This window comes from Bidens hawaiensis, unplaced genomic scaffold (genome assembly GCF_021521415.1).
Source record: "Bidens hawaiensis isolate Kalapana, Puna unplaced genomic scaffold, B.hawaiensis_p1.1 tig00017009_1, whole genome shotgun sequence".
NCBI lineage: Eukaryota > Viridiplantae > Streptophyta > Magnoliopsida > Asterales > Asteraceae > Bidens > Bidens hawaiensis.
Window position 1 is genome coordinate 315,082 of NW_027492574.1, and position 18,775 is coordinate 333,856.

The window sequence follows — 18,775 nt, forward strand, 5'->3', positions numbered from 1 at the left end:
GACAACCAATTCGTCTGTATTTTTAACTTTCAAGAACCGGACAAACCCGAAACGTCTACCTTGCTTGGATAATTTGTTGGCAATGAAAACATCTGCCACCAATCCCCACTGTTGACACTCACGACGGAGCTCCAAACTAGAGATTTTATCCGGGAAATTTGTTACAAAGATTGAAGTCGATATCGCACTTACCTGATTAACCCTAGGATCTTTACTTGTTTCGAGCGGCACCCCTGTTGTGTCTTTCTTCCTTTCACTCTTCTTGGTACCCTGTTGGCATTCGTCATTGGATTGTTGATCTTCAGAAACCCTAGCTTTTTCGCCTGTGCCCATTCTTCAGTCTCTTTCCCCTTCCCTAGAAACTGTGGTTTGTTAACAAGCGTTAAACAATCGTCTTTTCATTAAAAAAAAAAAAGCTAGATGTTGGGCGTATATGTACACAGAAGCATCAACAATTTGTGAATAAACCAATTAATAATGTGTATACATAAGCAGCAACAATTAATTTTTTTATTAAGTCGATATTTTAACATTTAAAAACATAGGTATCAAATTAATTAATTGCAGCAACGTAATCTATTACAGTATGTAATCGATTATAGTTGAAATCAAAGGTAACAGTAATTGATGAACGGAATTAAAGGAGCTTGACGATGGGTTTAGGGTTACCTAAAGCGATGTAAACAGACTGACATGTATCCGATTGCATCTGGATCGATTATGGTTTTAAAGTCCCTTGCTTTATACAATTTGATGAAACAGGGGTTAGTGTTTGGTTGGGAGAGTATAGGGGAGACGTGAACGGCATGACCTCAGACATCAGCTTCTGTGATATAACCCAAGAAAACTAATACACCAAGAAAACTTAGATGTTGGGCGTATCATTAAATGAGTTTTATGTGTTATTGTTATTAGGTGGACACATCTAACTATCTTTATAATTGTCTACCAAAAATATCCTATGTGTTACTTTCATATTGCTTCCTCCATTTTCTAAAGCCACCAAATTGCTTGATTTCTGATTGAAGGCTTCTCATTCATTCTTTTAATTTCATGGGTATCCGTCAGGTTTGATGATCCAAATCTCTAAAAACGGGTTATATCACATAAGCTGATGTCTGAGGTCCTGCCGTTCCCGTCTCCCCTATACTCTCCCAACCAAACACTAACCCCTGTTTCATCAAATTGTATAAAGCAAGGGACTTTAAAACCATAATCGATCCAGATGCAATCGGATACATGTCAGTCTGTTTACATCGCTTTAGGTAACCCTAAACCCATCGTCAAGCTCCTTTAATTCCGTTCATCAATTACTGTTACCTTTGATTTCAACTATAATCGATTACATACTGTAATAGATTACGTTGCTGCAATTAGTTAATTTGATACCTATGTTTTTAAATGTTAAAATATCGACTTAATAAAAAAATTAATTGTTGCTGCTTATGTATACACATTATTAATTGGTTTATTCACAAATTGTTGATGCTTCTGTGTACATATACGCCCAACATCTAGCTTTTTTTTTTTAATGAAAAGACGATTGTTTAACGCTTGTTAACAAACCACAGTTTCTAGGGAAGGGGAAAGAGACTGAAGAATGGGCACAGGCGAAAAAGCTAGGGTTTCTGAAGATCAACAATCCAATGACGAATGCCAACAGGGTACCAAGAAGAGTGAAAGGAAGAAAGACACAACAAGGGTGCCGCTCGAAACAAGTAAAGATCCTAGGGTTAATCAGGTAAGTGCGATATCGACTTCAATCTTTGTAACAAATTTCCCGGATAAAATCTCTAGTTTGGAGCTCCGTCGTGAGTGTCAACAGTGGGGATTGGTGGCAGATGTTTTCATTGCCAACAAATTATCCAAGCAAGGTAGACGTTTCGGGTTTGTCCGGTTCTTGAAAGTTAAAAATACAGACGAATTGGTTGTCAATCTTAGGTCTATTTGGTTTGGAAACTATCGGTTGTATGCTTCTGTTGCAATGTTTGGGAGGAAAGAAGGGGGGTAAAAGAGGGGTTGGAGGATTTCACCATGGTAGGAATGTTCCACATGGAGAAATTTTGATATCAGGGGATAATTTTAAATATGGGGATCTTAATCTAAAGTCTTCTTATGCTAATGTGGTTAAAGGGGGTCTTACTAGAAAAAATGGAAATGAGGGGTTACTAGTAAATAGTAACCATAATAAGTATGGAGATTATAGAGTTGGGTAAAAGTGATTTGAGACTTTACACAGAGGACACATGTTGTGTTATGGGATATGTTGTTGATATCCAATGCATTGATAATATTATCAATATTTGTGCTAAAGAAGGTTTTGAAGATGTGGAGGTAACATATGTTGGTGGGCAATGGGTGTTATTAGAATTCCCCACAGCAGATACTTTGTTCAGGTTTCGTAATACTACTGCAGTGACAGTTTTTTTTAAACTGTTGAACGAAGTGGATAATAATTTCATCCTTGATGAAAGAATAGTGTGGCTAGAAGTAAATTTTTGTTTCGATAGAAGTAAATCTTACTGTTGAACGAAGTGGATAATACCAACGCTGCATCAGTTGGTATCAAAGCCGAATTCCTGGCTCAATATGGCTTGTGAGGGGGATAATATCTATGATTCTTGGCCCGAATTTGATGAATATGACGACGAGGAATGGTATGTTTGGGCAACCGATGATGTTCTTGAAAGTTTAAAAAGAAAACATGAGTGGTCTACAGTTTATTCAGGTGGCGTGGATATTACTCAAGAAGAAAAAAACCACTGGAATAGATTTTTGCCAAATGCTAATATTAATATGGTTAGCAATATCATTTATGAAGATTTGTATGCAAGTTTCACAAACAACACTCTAAGGTTAGAATTCAATCAATTATATCTTAAAAATGCACAAGATATAATGGGGCCAATTATTAAATATGCAAGCAAAGAAATATTATCAAGATCACATGAACTTGTAGAAAAAAGAAAGCGTATCGATGCTCCCTTTTACCCATGTGGTACAAGCCTAGAGTCGGACAAGATGATTAGTAAAGTTGAACTATTTGAGCACGTCATGATATCTATAAATCGGAATCGGATGGATGGTCCCTTTGACCCAGGTGGCTACGGTTCAAAGACAAAAACTCGAGAGCGAGTTTTTTCAAAGGTGGAGAGAATGATGTGGGGAGATCAAACGTTTACCAAATAATGACAACATGAGTTATGGAATTACAAGAGTTTAAAATTAATATTTTATGTCTTTTGGCTTTAATCATTGGAAGCCCAATGGTTTTCTATTTCTTTTAAATACTTGAGATTTTGTAATGAAAGAAAATAAGGTTTGGAATATATAAAAAAAAAATCATTTCCTCTCTTTCACAGTGTGTGTTAGTGTGTGAAGGACCTAATTATCGGTATTCTTTGTGAATCAACGATAGTTGGAAGAATTGATCCTGGTATTCGTGTGAATCAACAGGTTCAATTATTTATCTTATTTACGATCTACGTCTTCTATGGGAATTTTGGAAAGTTCTTCACGGGTATTCTTAGAATCAACGTGTTTGACATCCAATTTTATCACCACGCTACGTCAAAAAGTTAGTGAAACCCACATTCTTACCAACCAGGAGTTGACACGTGTTACAAGTGGGCTAAATTTAGCCTATAAATACACTTTGTCAGCTTTCGATTTGTAGGCTAATATAATACACGTCGACTAAGCCGACTTCTCTTCTTTTAGCTTGTAAGAAGACTGCTAACTAAGTGGACTTGTAAGCTAACTTTAGCCAACTTATAAACATAAACTCCTATTTGATCATAGGAGCGCCTCACGTGCTTTTTATAAATTTCAGAGCCCAAAAAGGGGCTAGATCTAGTCCAGCCAAGGCTTATAATTTTTTTTAGCAGGCTAGTTCGACGTGTCGACTTTCTTATTAGAGTAAAGTAAGAATGATTAAAAACTCGTAGGCTAGAATTGAGTCTCTATTTTGAAAGAAAAAATAAAAAGATTGTCTATTTTGATGATTACCTTGCAACTTAGTTAAAAATTTTCTTTTCATTCTTTTCTATTTCAATAACCTATTTAAAGTTTATTTTTTGAATTAAAAAGGTATGCATATATAATTTTATTTGTATCAATCTTGATAAAATTATGTTAACTAAAAAGAGAATTTTGATTATGTAATCTGTCCGTCTATCTGTAAAAAATGATGGACAGTTTTTTACGTATCAAATCATAGGTATTTCATTGGTTCATAAAAGTAAGCACCAAAGTAATCAAAGATACCGAAACCCCCAAAATATTGCTAAGAATCATTTTGATCAATCCATTCCAAGACATAAAAGAAAAACTCTAAATAGCGACAAAAATAATTCTGACTTGCTTGCTTGTTCCTGGAAAAAGTATAAATAAAACTTAAGTGACTTTTTTGCCATTTAATATGTTGATACTTGATAGTCAGCAGATGCACACTTTAAATGACCAATAAGTAATGCATAAGAATCAAATATGATTTCCTTCAATCTAGTGCATTATATCAGCAAAACACAAACATTAAAAACATCAACAGTCCCTGAAACAACATACTAACTGCTTCAAACACGAGTACACGAAGTATCGAAATCATCCGGTGCTACACGAGCAATCCAATTGCTAAGCGTCTTCTTGATATCCGAGTGATTAACATAAGCCAACTCATACATACTACACAAATTCACCACAAACGTCTCGTTTAAAGCCGCAGTAGGAACCCGCTCCAATGCACTCTCCGACACCTTTATAGAATCCGACAAGTCCCGCAAATACATTAAACAAAGCGCCTTGTTATTAATCGCCACCACATCCGAATCATCTCGATCGATACACTCCTGGTACTCTCGTACAGCCGACACGTAATCTTTCCCGACCATAAACATTAACGCCTTATTCCGGTTTACAAGATTCTTCATCTCGGTTTCGACTTTTTCTTCGGTGACAATCCCTTCAACTATATTAAAACTCGCCTTCGCACCGTCCAAATCGCCTAACTGCATTTGGATATAACCGAGCTTCGAAATCAAAACTGCTCTGGCCACTGGGGTCGGGTCACGGTTTACCAAATCTTTGATCAAATCCAAACAAACCGAAAACTCTTTATGACTTAAATGATGACTTATAATCGAGTTAATAACCAAACCCTCACGTTTTCTCCATATATCACCCGACATACCAGAAAAATCTTCATTTTCATCGGTTTTCGGTTTCGCATTCGTTTTAATTTTCTCCCGAACGAAATGCAGCAGCGTATAAAACCGATCTACTGTTTCTTGACGGTTACCGATTCGAGACGGGAGTTCGGCGTACAACCACCGAAGCGAAAACGGGGCCATGGACCCGTACCGGTTAGGGTAATGTTGCGGGTAATTTTCATAGCTGTAAATAACGTTATCGATCCCGTTTTCGAGGGTGTCGAGTTCGGTAACAGCTTCGTTTAAGCGATTTTTCAGTTCATTTCAGCATGTAACAGCTCGTTTAAGCGATTTTTCAGTTCGTTTCAGCACGTAACAGCTCGTTTAAGCGATTTTTCAGTTCGTTTCAGCACTTAACAGCTTGCTTTAGCGATTTTTCAGTTCCTTTCATCACTTAACAGCTTGTTTCAGCATGTTTTTGTTCTGTTGTTGTCGACTTTTCAGTTTCGGTTAATTTGTCGATTTTTTTTAACAAGGACAACGGACGAAACGTTTTAGTTTTTTTACATTTTTTATTTTTGTTTTATTTTTTGAGTTATGATTTTTTTTATTAATTTTTTTGAATATTTTTTGATGGTTTCTATTAAGATCAAAATCCCTCAAAAAAAACAAATAAAAAATCATAACTCAAAATATAAACGAATAACGAAAAAAGTAAAAAAACTAAAATATTTTCTCCGTTATCCTCGTTCATCAAAAAAAAAACACCCGACAAATTAACCGAAACCGAAATGTCGACGAAAACGAATCAAAAACCTTAATCGACCCGTTTAGTGCGAAAACTCGATAGAACCGAAACCCAACCCATCCAGTGCTAAAACTCGTGTCGGCACGAAAGCTGATCTGAGCCGAAACCTAAACCGATATCGTTCCAATCTAAAACCCGTTTCAACCCAAACATGTCACTTTTCCTTAAGACACTAACCCACATCGACCCATGTAGTTAAATTTGACAACCCATTTTGACCCAAAAATAAGAATGTGGAATTTCAAGTGACCCATTTTGACCCATTTAATTAAAACCTATGACCCAAATCAACCCATTTGAATTTTAAAACAACCCAAATTGACCCATTTGAAATGGTTTGGGTCAAGGTTGCCACCCCTACAAGTAAACTAAACAATTGATATTTTAAACCAGACCAAATTGGAGTGACTTTGGTTTGCTTTATGATTTTGATTTACTACGTCTTTATTATAAAAAATGATTAAAGGTGTAAGGCCATGTTACCGGTGCCTCACATTTAGACGTTGGATTTACTCATAAACGCAGTTTTAATAATCAGAGTTAATAAAAACATTCGCGGAATATAAAACTTAAACCATTCGTTACAAAACATCCATATTTTGTCTTTTAAAACATTACTTAAAATAAAACATCATAACAAAATCTTCAGATGTCAGCTTCGTCCAACTCTGCCATGCGTCCTCCTCAAGCTACCTGTCTCAATCTATTCACCTGCGTGCATACTAAAAGTCAGCTATGCTGAGTGAGTTCTAGTTAATCAAACATAATACAATACATACACTTACCTTCAATCATGCATCCGAAGATACATAATGATTACTTTACTAATTTACTTTCATACTATATAAAAAACTGTCGTTTCTATCTCAGATATTATTCGGGTATGGTCCCTTTTTCCTTTGTCTATCTCAGATATTATTTAGGGTCTAGTCCCTTTCTTGTCTATCTCAGATATTATTAGGGTCTGGTCCCTTCTATCTCAGATATTATTAGGGTCTGGTCCCTTTTTACTTCTCTATCTCAGATATTATAAAGGGTCTGGTCCCTCCTTCTCTATCTCAGATATTATAAGGGTCTGGTCCCTCTTTCTTCATCTTCGTACATACCGTCTTTACATACCCATAACATACATACTTGCTTTAATCACTCATACATATTCATATATCGTACATATATCCATCATACACATTCATCTATCATAAACATACCTTCCTTGTAGGCACGTGCAATATCCGAAGATCGTTCACAGCACCGACAAGCTTTCATTCACATTTAAGATATACATACATAACATTTAAACCATATAAGGCATACACTTACCAGTAAAGGTAAGTGTATTAACTATCACATCGAGTATGCACACAGCCCCGAAAACATAACAAGGAAATGGGGCTAGAAACTCACCTGAATGCGGTTACGTTCACCGTTTATCGTAATCCATTTCTTGAGTTGTGCACGGCTAACTGTATAATATATATATCTTTGTTAATTAACCGTCTAACTAATTAATGTAGGCTTCCTAAGTTGGGCTCGTTATTTATTTTAAATAGTCACAGGGGCTTAAGCTGGTGGGCTGAGTTAACGTCAGGCCTAACAACCATTTACAGTTTATGGTTCAGCTGGGTTCAGGCCCAAGCCCAAAATGGGTGGCCGAGAACTCCCAACAGAGAACCAGCGAGTTGGCCGAGAACTCCGTTCCTGACCGAGAACCTGTGTTCTTGGCCGAGAACACATGGTTACCGAAATCGATGGTTGACCGAGAACTCTACTAGGCCGAAAACTCATGCTGACCGAATTCTCGCGTTGATCGAGATCCACGAGGTTTGACCATGGATTCTCCTCCTTGGCCGGAAATCCCCAGCTCAGTTCATCCTTCTATCCTTTTTCATTCCTAACAGCCCCGTAACATGTTCTATGGTTCATATTATGAACTTTTAATCATCATTCATCATCATTCTTACCCGATTACACCCATTACTATCATGGTTTAAAGATCTATCCCGTTTTAGGCATAAAGTTTGGACCTTTATAAATTTAAAACGTTCTAGGCTAGATCTAGGGTTCATCTTGAGCCGTTTATACCTATGAGTCCATACCATCCATTTTAATCATCAAGTTTGCATTTTTACAAGATATCTATATCCAATCTACTCTAGGGTCAAGTTTCATGGCTAACCGATCATAAAACGTAACCTTTAATCATAGAGAACATACCTTTTGATGCTTCTCGGTTACGGCTAGCTTGATATAGGATCTTGGACTCGTTGTCTAGCTTGTATGGTTGAAGATCTAACGTTGTTATGATCGATTTAAGGTTTGGATTTGATCTCGGCTCCTAGTTCTTGCTTGCGGCCGAAATGGAAAGGATGGGTGAGGGTTTTAGGCTTAGAGAGAGAATAAGATGAATATTATGGATGAAAATGGAAAGGATTAGGGTTTAAGGGATATTTATACTCCCTTAAGCCCATGGACCTAAGGCTCATCTTTCCTTTTTAGTCCATAATTAACTCCATCTATTTAGCCTACTTATCTTTCTTTCTATTGTTATTATTTATTTAGTAACTCTAGTAAACTTTTCCGTTTTTAAGAAATAATATATAAAATATTATTTATCGAAATTTTTGGACGTTACAAAAGGTTAAATTCATGCATAATCATGTCGTAATGAAAGTTTAGGTTGTTAAGATTACCTTGTTACAATTAGTTGTAGATAGATTTCTTGTTTTCAATCTGAAAAATATTCTGTTTAAATTAGTAACAATTTTAGTGACATAAATAAACATATAAACTTTAATTTATGATCATTAATCATGGTTTTAGACATTATTTATTCAAACACTCATTTTGCTATTCAGACACCCTTTTTTACATATAATCTCTCTTCTACAAACACCCTCACTAAAACCCTTGTGTGTGTCTAAATAGCAGCCCCTTTGTATAAAAGAAATTCGGTTTTAAATAACCTTAACTATGACATTTGGCAAATAACAGTCTCAACTTCATACTTAACTGGTTGCGGTCCCAACTAAAAGTGTATTTGTTTTCAACGGTTAACTCCGTTAGCATGATTTTTACGTGGCACACCTAGTAAGATCCCACGTAATCGTGCCACATAGATATGTTTTGACAACTCAGCGTGCCACGTAAGAATCAGACTAAAGGAGTTAACCATCCATTAGTCTCATATTGTTGGAAACAAATACACCTTTAGTTGAGACCGCTATCGACCAAGTGTGAAGTTGAGACTGTTATTTGTCAATAGCTCATAGTTAAGATTATTCAAAACCAATTTTCCTTGTATAAAAGTAATTTGAACTATCGGTCCCACCGAGTAAAATAGACTAACAAACACATACATACGGATCCACAAATTCATTCACATATTCAAAAGAAGTTCAAAACAACTAAAACTAGTAGAGATCACATACTACATATATATAGTGTCTTAATATCATACATATATGCTTATAGTCTTATACGCCGCAATAGACACATTGAAGAAAAGTAAAATTAGCGAAGATCGATTTCAGCTTTGGGGAGGCCCGATGGAGCTTTTGCAACTTCCTAACAAACAACTTTTCATCGGACGATACTAGTCCCGAGTGGGGATGAATAACAATATTTTTTAGGAAAGGGGAGCACGCAAGTAAATACTTAATCAAGCATAACTCATTCTCAACACCTTTCAAATCCGTAAACACCACATTCCGAAGCTGCAACGAGTTCATTGTGTTGTAGTGTACCTCTAGAGAATACATTGTAGGTGTAGAGTCATCATTCTGCAAGAATAACTAACATTTAAATGCAAAACTATGTATGAGATACCGAATCATTCTACAAGACAAGCGATATTATACATACCGAATCACTTGTGACTTCAAGGGTCTGTAGATTCGGGAAGCTCCTAATCAATTCAAGAGCATATGATAACATAATATTGTTGCATAAATCTATTGTTAATAATGTAAGAGTCTTGAGACTGGGAAAGGTGGTAAGTAGCCTCTTTTTAACACTATCTTTTGTCAACTATAAAAAAAAGTTGAGTATTATTAGTAAATAAATTATGTAAAAAAAAAAACCAAAACTACTTTAGCCTTATCAACTAGTTTCACTTTACCTACAGAAACGGAAGGTCTTGAAGGTTTAGGGTTTGGAAGAAACCAAAACTAGTAAATAAATTACCTACTTTAACAAATCCAAACTAAGTTCTTGAAGGTTTGGAAGAAACCCCACAAGTTCAAGGATACTAGTGATCATCACACTATCACACATTGACAAAGATAATATTTTGAGGTTTTCAAGTTTTCCAATATCAACTAGTTTCACTTTACCTACAGAAACGGAATCCATGTTCATCGTCTCAGGTAACTCATGCCGATGACTCTTGATCAATTGATCAAAAAAGGTATGTGGATAACGCGCGTTCAAGATCTCAAGTAAGGGACATTGAGAAAGAAACTCCCCAAAGTTACTACCGCCAAATTGCAACAGACCATACTGAAAACTCAATAGGTTGGGAAAACCATGAAAACTAGCCGGAGGATTGAAACAACAGAAAAAAAGCTTCAAATGTTTCAACTTTGTACAAGCGAAGATATGTGTAGGCAACTTAAGTTTTGGGCCTTGCATATTCCAAATTGTGAGATCCTCAACTCCACTTTTGGACAAGAACAAAATCCAATGTGCAATATCTTCTACATCCAACTTACAACCCATTTCTATGTAAAGAGCAAACTTTGTTATAACACCGTTAATATGAAGAAGAAGCCTACTTATAATTCGCCCAAACTTACTTTCTCCATTTGTTTCTCTTAAATAGAGCACGAAGTACTTGTCAAATATGAGTTGGCTAAGCATAGTCCATTTATACCTCCAGTTTTTAGCTAAAATACTTGTTCGCACTGCATCTTGTATTGGCAACCGATCCAGTATATAAGTTACCACATTATCTGGCATGTTGCTAATAACATCTTCTTTTCCCATTATTCTAAATAACAAAAATCATAAACATAAATGGAAGTAATATATAGCCATGGCATATACATCAACCATACAAGATATCGGTGTGCAGAAAACCTAACCGAATTGATTATATTTATTTTTTTAATATTATAAACTATATGTATTTTAATATTTAATACCTACATATATAAATGTTTAATAGCAATTTATTCCATGGAAAAAAAATTTGCAAGCCCAAACTTACTTTCAGGCCAAGATTATGTCTAACTATATATTTAGCTATTTTTAGCTCAACACGTACTATGTTACTTTGAGCTGAAGGTGTCACTAGAAGCCACCTCTCTATCTCATCGGATAGAGGTACGGTGTGTCTACATCCCACCCTCCCCAGACCCTACTTATAGCGTTGCTATGGGTGAGATTCCACTGGATATGATTGATTGATTGATTGATTGATTTAGGTCAACACAAATTCATGGTTAACCAACCTGTCATAACCTTTAAAACCAAACTGAAATCGACATCTGTTATGGTTATGGTTCAAAACTGACCCACACCGACTCATGATACAAGATATGCCACAAAACTATACAAGAGATTTATCTAGTCTGAACAAGAATCACAAAATATATTGAAGTGAATTGCAACTTACTTTCGATGATCCATGCTTCAGGCGTAGGGTTTGTTCTCTACTTCTCTATTTTCATGCATTTATATTATTATATATTATTTGATATTATCTATTGATATGTTCTTATAAAATAGAATTTAGGGCCCGATTAATTTAAAAAATATATATATCAAAAGAGACAATCTTAGACTCAACATCATCCTTTTAGGCATATGACATATCGGGTTGTGCCACAATTGAAATACTTTAAGGCTTAGCTAACGCTTTTTAACCGTAAAAGTAACAAAAAGTTATGTGGGGAGATCAAACGTTTACCAAATAATGACAACATGAGTTATGGAATTACAAGAGTTTAAAATTAATATTTTATGTCTTTTGGCTTTAATCATTAGAAGCCCAATGGTTTTCTATTTCTTTTAAATACTTGAGATTTTGTAATGTAAGAAAATAAGATTTGGAATATATAAAAAAAATCATTTCCTCTCTATCACAGTGTGTGAAGGACCTAATTATCGGTATTCTTTGTGAATCAACGATAGTTGGAAGAATTGATCCTGGTATTCGTGTGAATCAACAGGTTCAATTATTTATCTTATTTACGATCTACGTCTTTTTTTGAGAGTTTTGGGAAGTACTTCACGGGTATTCTTAGAATCAACGTGTTTGACTTCCAAACTTTATCACCACGCTGCATCAGTTGGTATCAAAGCCGAATTCCTGGCTCAATATGGCTTGTGAGGGGGATAATATCTATGATTCTTGGCCCGAATTTGATGAATATGAGGACGAGGAATGGTATGTTTGGGCAACCGATGATGTTCTTGAAAGTTTAAAAAGAAAACATGAGTGGTCTACAGTTTATTCAGGTGGCGTGGATATTACTCAAGAAGAAAAAAGCCACTGGAATAGATTTTTGCCAAATGCTAATATTAATATGGTTAGCAATGTTATTTATGAAGATTTGTATGCAAGTTTCACAAACAACACTCTAAGGTTAGAAGTCAATCAATTATATCTTAAAAATGCACAAGATATAATGGGGCCAATTATTAAATATGCAAGCAAAGAAATATTATCAAGATCACATGAACTTGTAGAAAAAAGAAAGCGTATCGATGCTCCCTTTTACCCATGTGGTACAAGCCTAGAGTCGGACAAGATGATTAGTAAAGTTGAACTATTTGAGCAGGTCATGATATCTATAAATCGGAATCGGATGGATGGTCCCTTTGACCCAGGTGGCTACGGTTCAAAGACAAAAACTCGAGAGCGAGTTTTTTCAAAGGTGGAGAGAATGATGTGGGGAGATCAAACGTTTACCAAATAATGACAACATGAGTTATGGAATTACAAGAGTTTAAAATTAATATTTTATGTCTTTTGGCTTTAATCATTGGAAGCCCAATGGTTTTCTATTTCTTTTAAATACTTGAGATTTTGTAATGAAAGAAAATAAGGTTTGGAATATATTAAAAAAATCATTTCCTCTCTTTCACAGTGTGTGTTAGTGTGTGAAGGACCTAATTATCGGTATTTTTTGTGAATCAACGATAGTTGGAAGAATTGATCCTGGTATTCGTGTGAATCAACAGGTTCAATTATTTATCTTATTTACGATCTACGTCTTCTATGGGAATTTTGGAAAGTTCTTCACGGGTATTCTTAGAATCAACGTGTTTGACATCCAATTTTATCACCACGCTACGTCAAAAAGTTAGTGAAACCCACATTCTTACCAACCAGGAGTTGACACGTGTTACAAGTGGGCTAAATTTAGCCTATAAATACACTTTGTCAGCTTTCGATTTGTAGGCTAATATAATACACGTCGACTAAGCCGACTTCTCTTCTTTTAGCTTGTAAGAAGACTGCTAACTAAGTGGACTTGTAAGCTAAATTTAGCCAACTTATAAACATAAACTCCTATTTGATCATAGGAGCGCCTCACGTGCTTTTTATAAATTTCAGAGCCCAAAAAAGGGCTAGATCTGGTCCAGCCAAGGCTTATAAATTTTTTTAGCAGGCTAGTTTGACGTGTCGACTTTCTTATTAGAGTAAAGTAAGAATGATTAAAAACTCGTAGGCTAGAATTGAGTCTCTATTTTGAAAGAAAAAATAAAAAGATTGTCTATTTTGATGATTACCTTGCAACTTAGTTAAAAATTTTCTTTTCATTCTTTTCTATTTCAATAACCTATTTAAAGTTTATTTTTTGAATTAAAAAGGTATGCATATATAATTTTATTTGTATCAATCTTGATAAAATTATGTTAACTAAAAAGAGAATTTTGATTATGTAATCTGTCCGTCTATCTGTAAAAAATGATGGACAGTTTTTTACGTATCAAATCATAGGTATTTCATTGGTTCATAAAAGTAAGCACCAAAGTAATCAAAGATACCGAAACCCCCAAAATATTGCTAAGAATCATTTTGATGAATCCATTCCAAGACATAAAAGAAAAACTCTAAATAGCGACAAAAATAATTCTAACTTGCTTGCTTGTTCCTGGAAAAAGTATAAATAAAACTTAAGTGACTTTTTTGCCATTTAATATGTTGATACTTGATAGTCAGCAGATGCACACTTTAAATGACCAATAAGTAATGCATAAGAATCAAATATGATTTCCTTCAATCTAGTGCATTATATCAGCAAAACACAAACATTAAAAACATCAACAGTCCCTGAAACAACATACTAACTGCTTCAAACACGAGTACACGAAGTATCGAAATCATCCGGTGCTACACGAGCAATCCAATTGCTAAGCGTCTTCTTGATATCCGAGTGATTAACATAAGCCAACTCATACATACTACACAAATTCACCACAAACGTCTCGTTTAAAGCCGCAGTAGGAACCCGCTCCAATGCACTCTCCGACACCTTTATAGAATCCGACAAGTCCCGCAAATACATTAAACAAAGCGCCTTGTTATTAATCGCCACCACATCCGAATCATCTCGATCGATACACTCCTGGTACTCTCGTACAGCCGACACGTAATCTTTCCCGACCATAAACATTAACGCCTTATTCCGGTTTACAAGATTCTTCATCTCGGTTTCGACTTTTTCTTCGGTGACAATCCCTTCAACTATATTAAAACTCGCCTTCGCACCGTCCAAATCGCCTAACTGCATTTGGATATAACCGAGCTTCGAAATCAAAACTGCTCTGGCCACTGGGGTCGGGTCACGGTTTACCAAATCTTTGATCAAATCCAAACAAACCGAAAACTCTTTATGACTTAAATGATGACTTATAATCGAGTTAATAACCAAACCCTCACGTTTTCTCCATATATCACCCGACATACCAGAAAAATCTTCATTTTCATCGGTTTTCGGTTTCGCATTCGTTTTAATTTTCTCCCGAACGAAATGCAGCAGCGTATAAAACCGATCTACTGTTTCTTGACGGTTACCGATTCGAGACGGGAGTTCGGCGTACAACCACCGAAGCGAAAACGGGGCCATGGACCCGTACCGGTTAGGGTAATGTTGCGGGTAATTTTCATAGCTGTAAATAACGTTATCGATCCCGTTTTCGAGGGTGTCGAGTTCGGTAACAGCTTCGTTTAAGCGATTTTTCAGTTCATTTCAGCATGTAACAGCTCGTTTAAGCGATTTTTCAGTTCGTTTCAGCACGTAACAGCTCGTTTAAGCGATTTTTCAGTTCGTTTCAGCACTTAACAGCTTGCTTTAGCGATTTTTCAGTTCCTTTCATCACTTAACAGCTTGTTTCAGCATGTTTTTGTTCTGTTGTTGTCGACTTTTCAGTTTCGGTTAATTTGTCGATTTTTTTTAACAAGGACAACGGACGAAACGTTTTAGTTTTTTTACATTTTTTATTTTTGTTTTATTTTTTGAGTTATGATTTTTTTTATTAATTTTTTTGAATATTTTTTGATGGTTTCTATTAAGATCAAAATCCCTCAAAAAAAACAAATAAAAAATCATAACTCAAAATATAAACGAATAACGAAAAAAGTAAAAAAACTAAAATATTTTCTCCGTTATCCTCGTTCATCAAAAAAAAAACACCCGACAAATTAACCGAAACCGAAATGTCGACGAAAACGAATCAAAAACCTTAATCGACCCGTTTAGTGCGAAAACTCGATAGAACCGAAACCCAACCCATCCAGTGCTAAAACTCGTGTCGGCACGAAAGCTGATCTGAGCCGAAACCTAAACCGATATCGTTCCAATCTAAAACCCGTTTCAACCCAAACATGTCACTTTTCCTTAAGACACTAACCCACATCGACCCATGTAGTTAAATTTGACAACCCATTTTGACCCAAAAATAAGAATGTGGAATTTCAAGTGACCCATTTTGACCCATTTAATTAAAACCTATGACCCAAATCAACCCATTTGAATTTTAAAACAACCCAAATTGACCCATTTGAAATGGTTTGGGTCAAGGTTGCCACCCCTACAAGTAAACTAAACAATTGATATTTTAAACCAGACCAAATTGGAGTGACTTTGGTTTGCTTTATGATTTTTGATTTACTACGTCTTTATTATAAAAAATGATTAAAGGTGTAAGGCCATGTTACCGGTGCCTCACATTTAGACGTTGGATTTACTCATAAACGCAGTTTTAATAATCAGAGTTAATAAAAACATTCGCGGAATATAAAACTTAAACCATTCGTTACAAAACATCCATATTTTGTCTTTTAAAACATTACTTAAAATAAAACATCATAACAAAATCTTCAGATGTCAGCTTCGTCCAACTCTGCCATGCGTCCTCCTCAAGCTACCTGTCTCAATCTATTCACCTGCGTGCATACTAAAAGTCAGCTATGCTGAGTGAGTTCTAGTTAATCAAACATAATACAATACATACACTTACCTTCAATCATGCATCCGAAGATACATAATGATTACTTTACTAATTTACTTTCATACTATATAAAAAACTGTCGTTTCTATCTCAGATATTATTCGGGTATGGTCCCTTTTTCCTTTGTCTATCTCAGATATTATTTAGGGTCTAGTCCCTTTCTTGTCTATCTCAGATATTATTAGGGTCTGGTCCCTTCTATCTCAGATATTATTAGGGTCTGGTCCCTTTTTACTTCTCTATCTCAGATATTATAAAGGGTCTGGTCCCTCCTTCTCTATCTCAGATATTATAAGGGTCTGGTCCCTCTTTCTTCATCTTCGTACATACCGTCTTTACATACCCATAACATACATACTTGCTTTAATCACTCATACATATTCATATATCGTACATATATCCATCATACACATTCATCTATCATAAACATACCTTCCTTGTAGGCACGTGCAATATCCGAAGATCGTTCACGCACCGACAAGCTTTCATTCACATTTAAGATATACATACATAACATTTAAACCATATAAGGCATACACTTACCAGTAAAGGTAAGTGTATTAACTATCACATCGAGTATGCACACAGCCCCGAAAACATAACAAGGAAATGGGGCTAGAAACTCACCTGAATGCGGTTACGTTCACCGTTTATCGTAATCCATTTCTTGAGTTGTGCACGGCTAACTGTATAATATATATATCTTTGTTAATTAACCGTCTAACTAATTAATGTAGGCTTCCTAAGTTGGGCTCGTTATTTATTTTAAATAGTCACAGGGGCTTAAGCTGGTGGGCTGAGTTAAGTCAGGCCTAACAACCATTTACAGTTTATGGTTCAGCTGGGTTCAGGCCCAAGCCCAAAATGGGTGGCCGAGAACTCCCAACAGAGAACCAGCGAGTTGGCCGAGAACTCCGTTCCTGACCGAGAACCTGTGTTCTTGGCCGAGAACACATGGTTACCGAAATCGATGGTTGACCGAGAACTCTACTAGGCCGAAAACTCATGCTGACCGAATTCTCGCGTTGATCGAGATCCACGAGGTTTGACCATGGATTCTCCTCCTTGGCCGGAAATCCCCAGCTCAGTTCATCCTTCTATCCTTTTTCATTCCTAACAGCCCCGTAACATGTTCTATGGTTCATATTATGAACTTTTAATCATCATTCATCATCATTCTTACCCGATTACACCCATTACTATCATGGTTTAAAGATCTATCCCGTTTTAGGCATAAAGTTTGGACCTTTATAAATTTAAAACGTTCTAGGCTAGATCTAGGGTTCATCTTGAGCCGTTTATACCTATGAGTCCATACCATCCATTTTAATCATCAAGTTTGCATTTTTACAAGATATCTATATCCAATCTACTCTAGGGTCAAGTTTCATGGCTAACCGATCATAAAACGTAACCTTTAATCATAGAGAACATACCTTTTGATGCTTCTCGGTTACGGCTAGCTTGATATAGGATCTTGGACTCGTTGTCTAGCTTGTATGGTTGAAGATCTAACGTTGTTATGATCGATTTAAGGTTTGGATTTGATCTCGGCTCCTAGTTCTTGCTTGCGGCCGAAATGGAAAGGATGGGTGAGGGTTTTAGGCTTAGAGAGAGAATAAGATGAATATTATGGATGAAAATGGAAAGGATTAGGGTTTAAGGGATATTTATACTCCCTTAAGCCCATGGACCTAAGGCTCATCTTTCCTTTTTAGTCCATAATTAACTCCATCTATTTAGCCTACTTATCTTTCTTTCTATTGTTATTATTTATTTAGTAACTCTAGTAAACTTTTCCGTTTTTAAGAAATAATATATAAAATATTATTTATCGAAATTTTTGGACGTTACAAAAGGTTAAATTCATGCATAATCATGTCGTAATGAAAGTTTAGGTTGTTAAGATTACCTTGTTACAATTAGTTGTAGATAGATTTCTTGTTTTCAATCTGAAAAATATTCTGTTTAAATTAGTAACAATTTTAGTGACATAAATAAACATATAAACTTTAATTTATGATCATTAATCATGGTTTTAGACATTATTTATTCAAACACTCATTTTGCTATTCAGACACCCTTTTTTACATATAATCTCTCTTCTACAAACACCCTCACTAAAACCCTTGTGTGTGTCTAAATAGCAGCCCCTTTGTATAAAAGAAATTCGGTTTTAAATAACCTTAACTATGACATTTGGCAAATAACAGTCTCAACTTCATACTTAACTGGTTGCGGTCCCAACTAAAAGTGTATTTGTTTTCAACGGTTAACTCCGTTAGCATGATTTTTACGTGGCACACCTAGTAAGATCCCACGTAATCGTGCCACATAGATATGTTTTGACAACTCAGCG

The 18,775-nt window shown here is 35.6% G+C and overlaps 2 protein-coding genes and 1 pseudogene across 2 annotated transcripts; all 3 read right to left on the reverse strand.

Moving 5' to 3' along the window:
- Window positions 1-4,438: 4,438 nt before the first annotated feature.
- On the reverse strand, window positions 4,439-5,471 carry LOC143552679 (uncharacterized; the record flags this gene model as incomplete). The annotated part of the gene is made up of 1 exon (XM_077042834.1): window positions 4,439-5,471. A coding segment is annotated over one exon (897 nt), but the record flags the coding sequence as incomplete, so codon positions are not given.
- Window positions 5,472-9,428: 3,957 nt separating this feature from the next.
- On the reverse strand, window positions 9,429-11,612 carry LOC143552680 (F-box/FBD/LRR-repeat protein At1g13570-like; annotated as a pseudogene).
- Window positions 11,613-14,122: 2,510 nt separating this feature from the next.
- Window positions 14,123-15,155, reverse strand: LOC143552682 (uncharacterized; the record flags this gene model as incomplete). Its single annotated transcript, XM_077042835.1, has 1 exon — window positions 14,123-15,155. A coding segment is annotated over one exon (897 nt), but the record flags the coding sequence as incomplete, so codon positions are not given.
- Window positions 15,156-18,775: the final 3,620 nt, after the last annotated feature.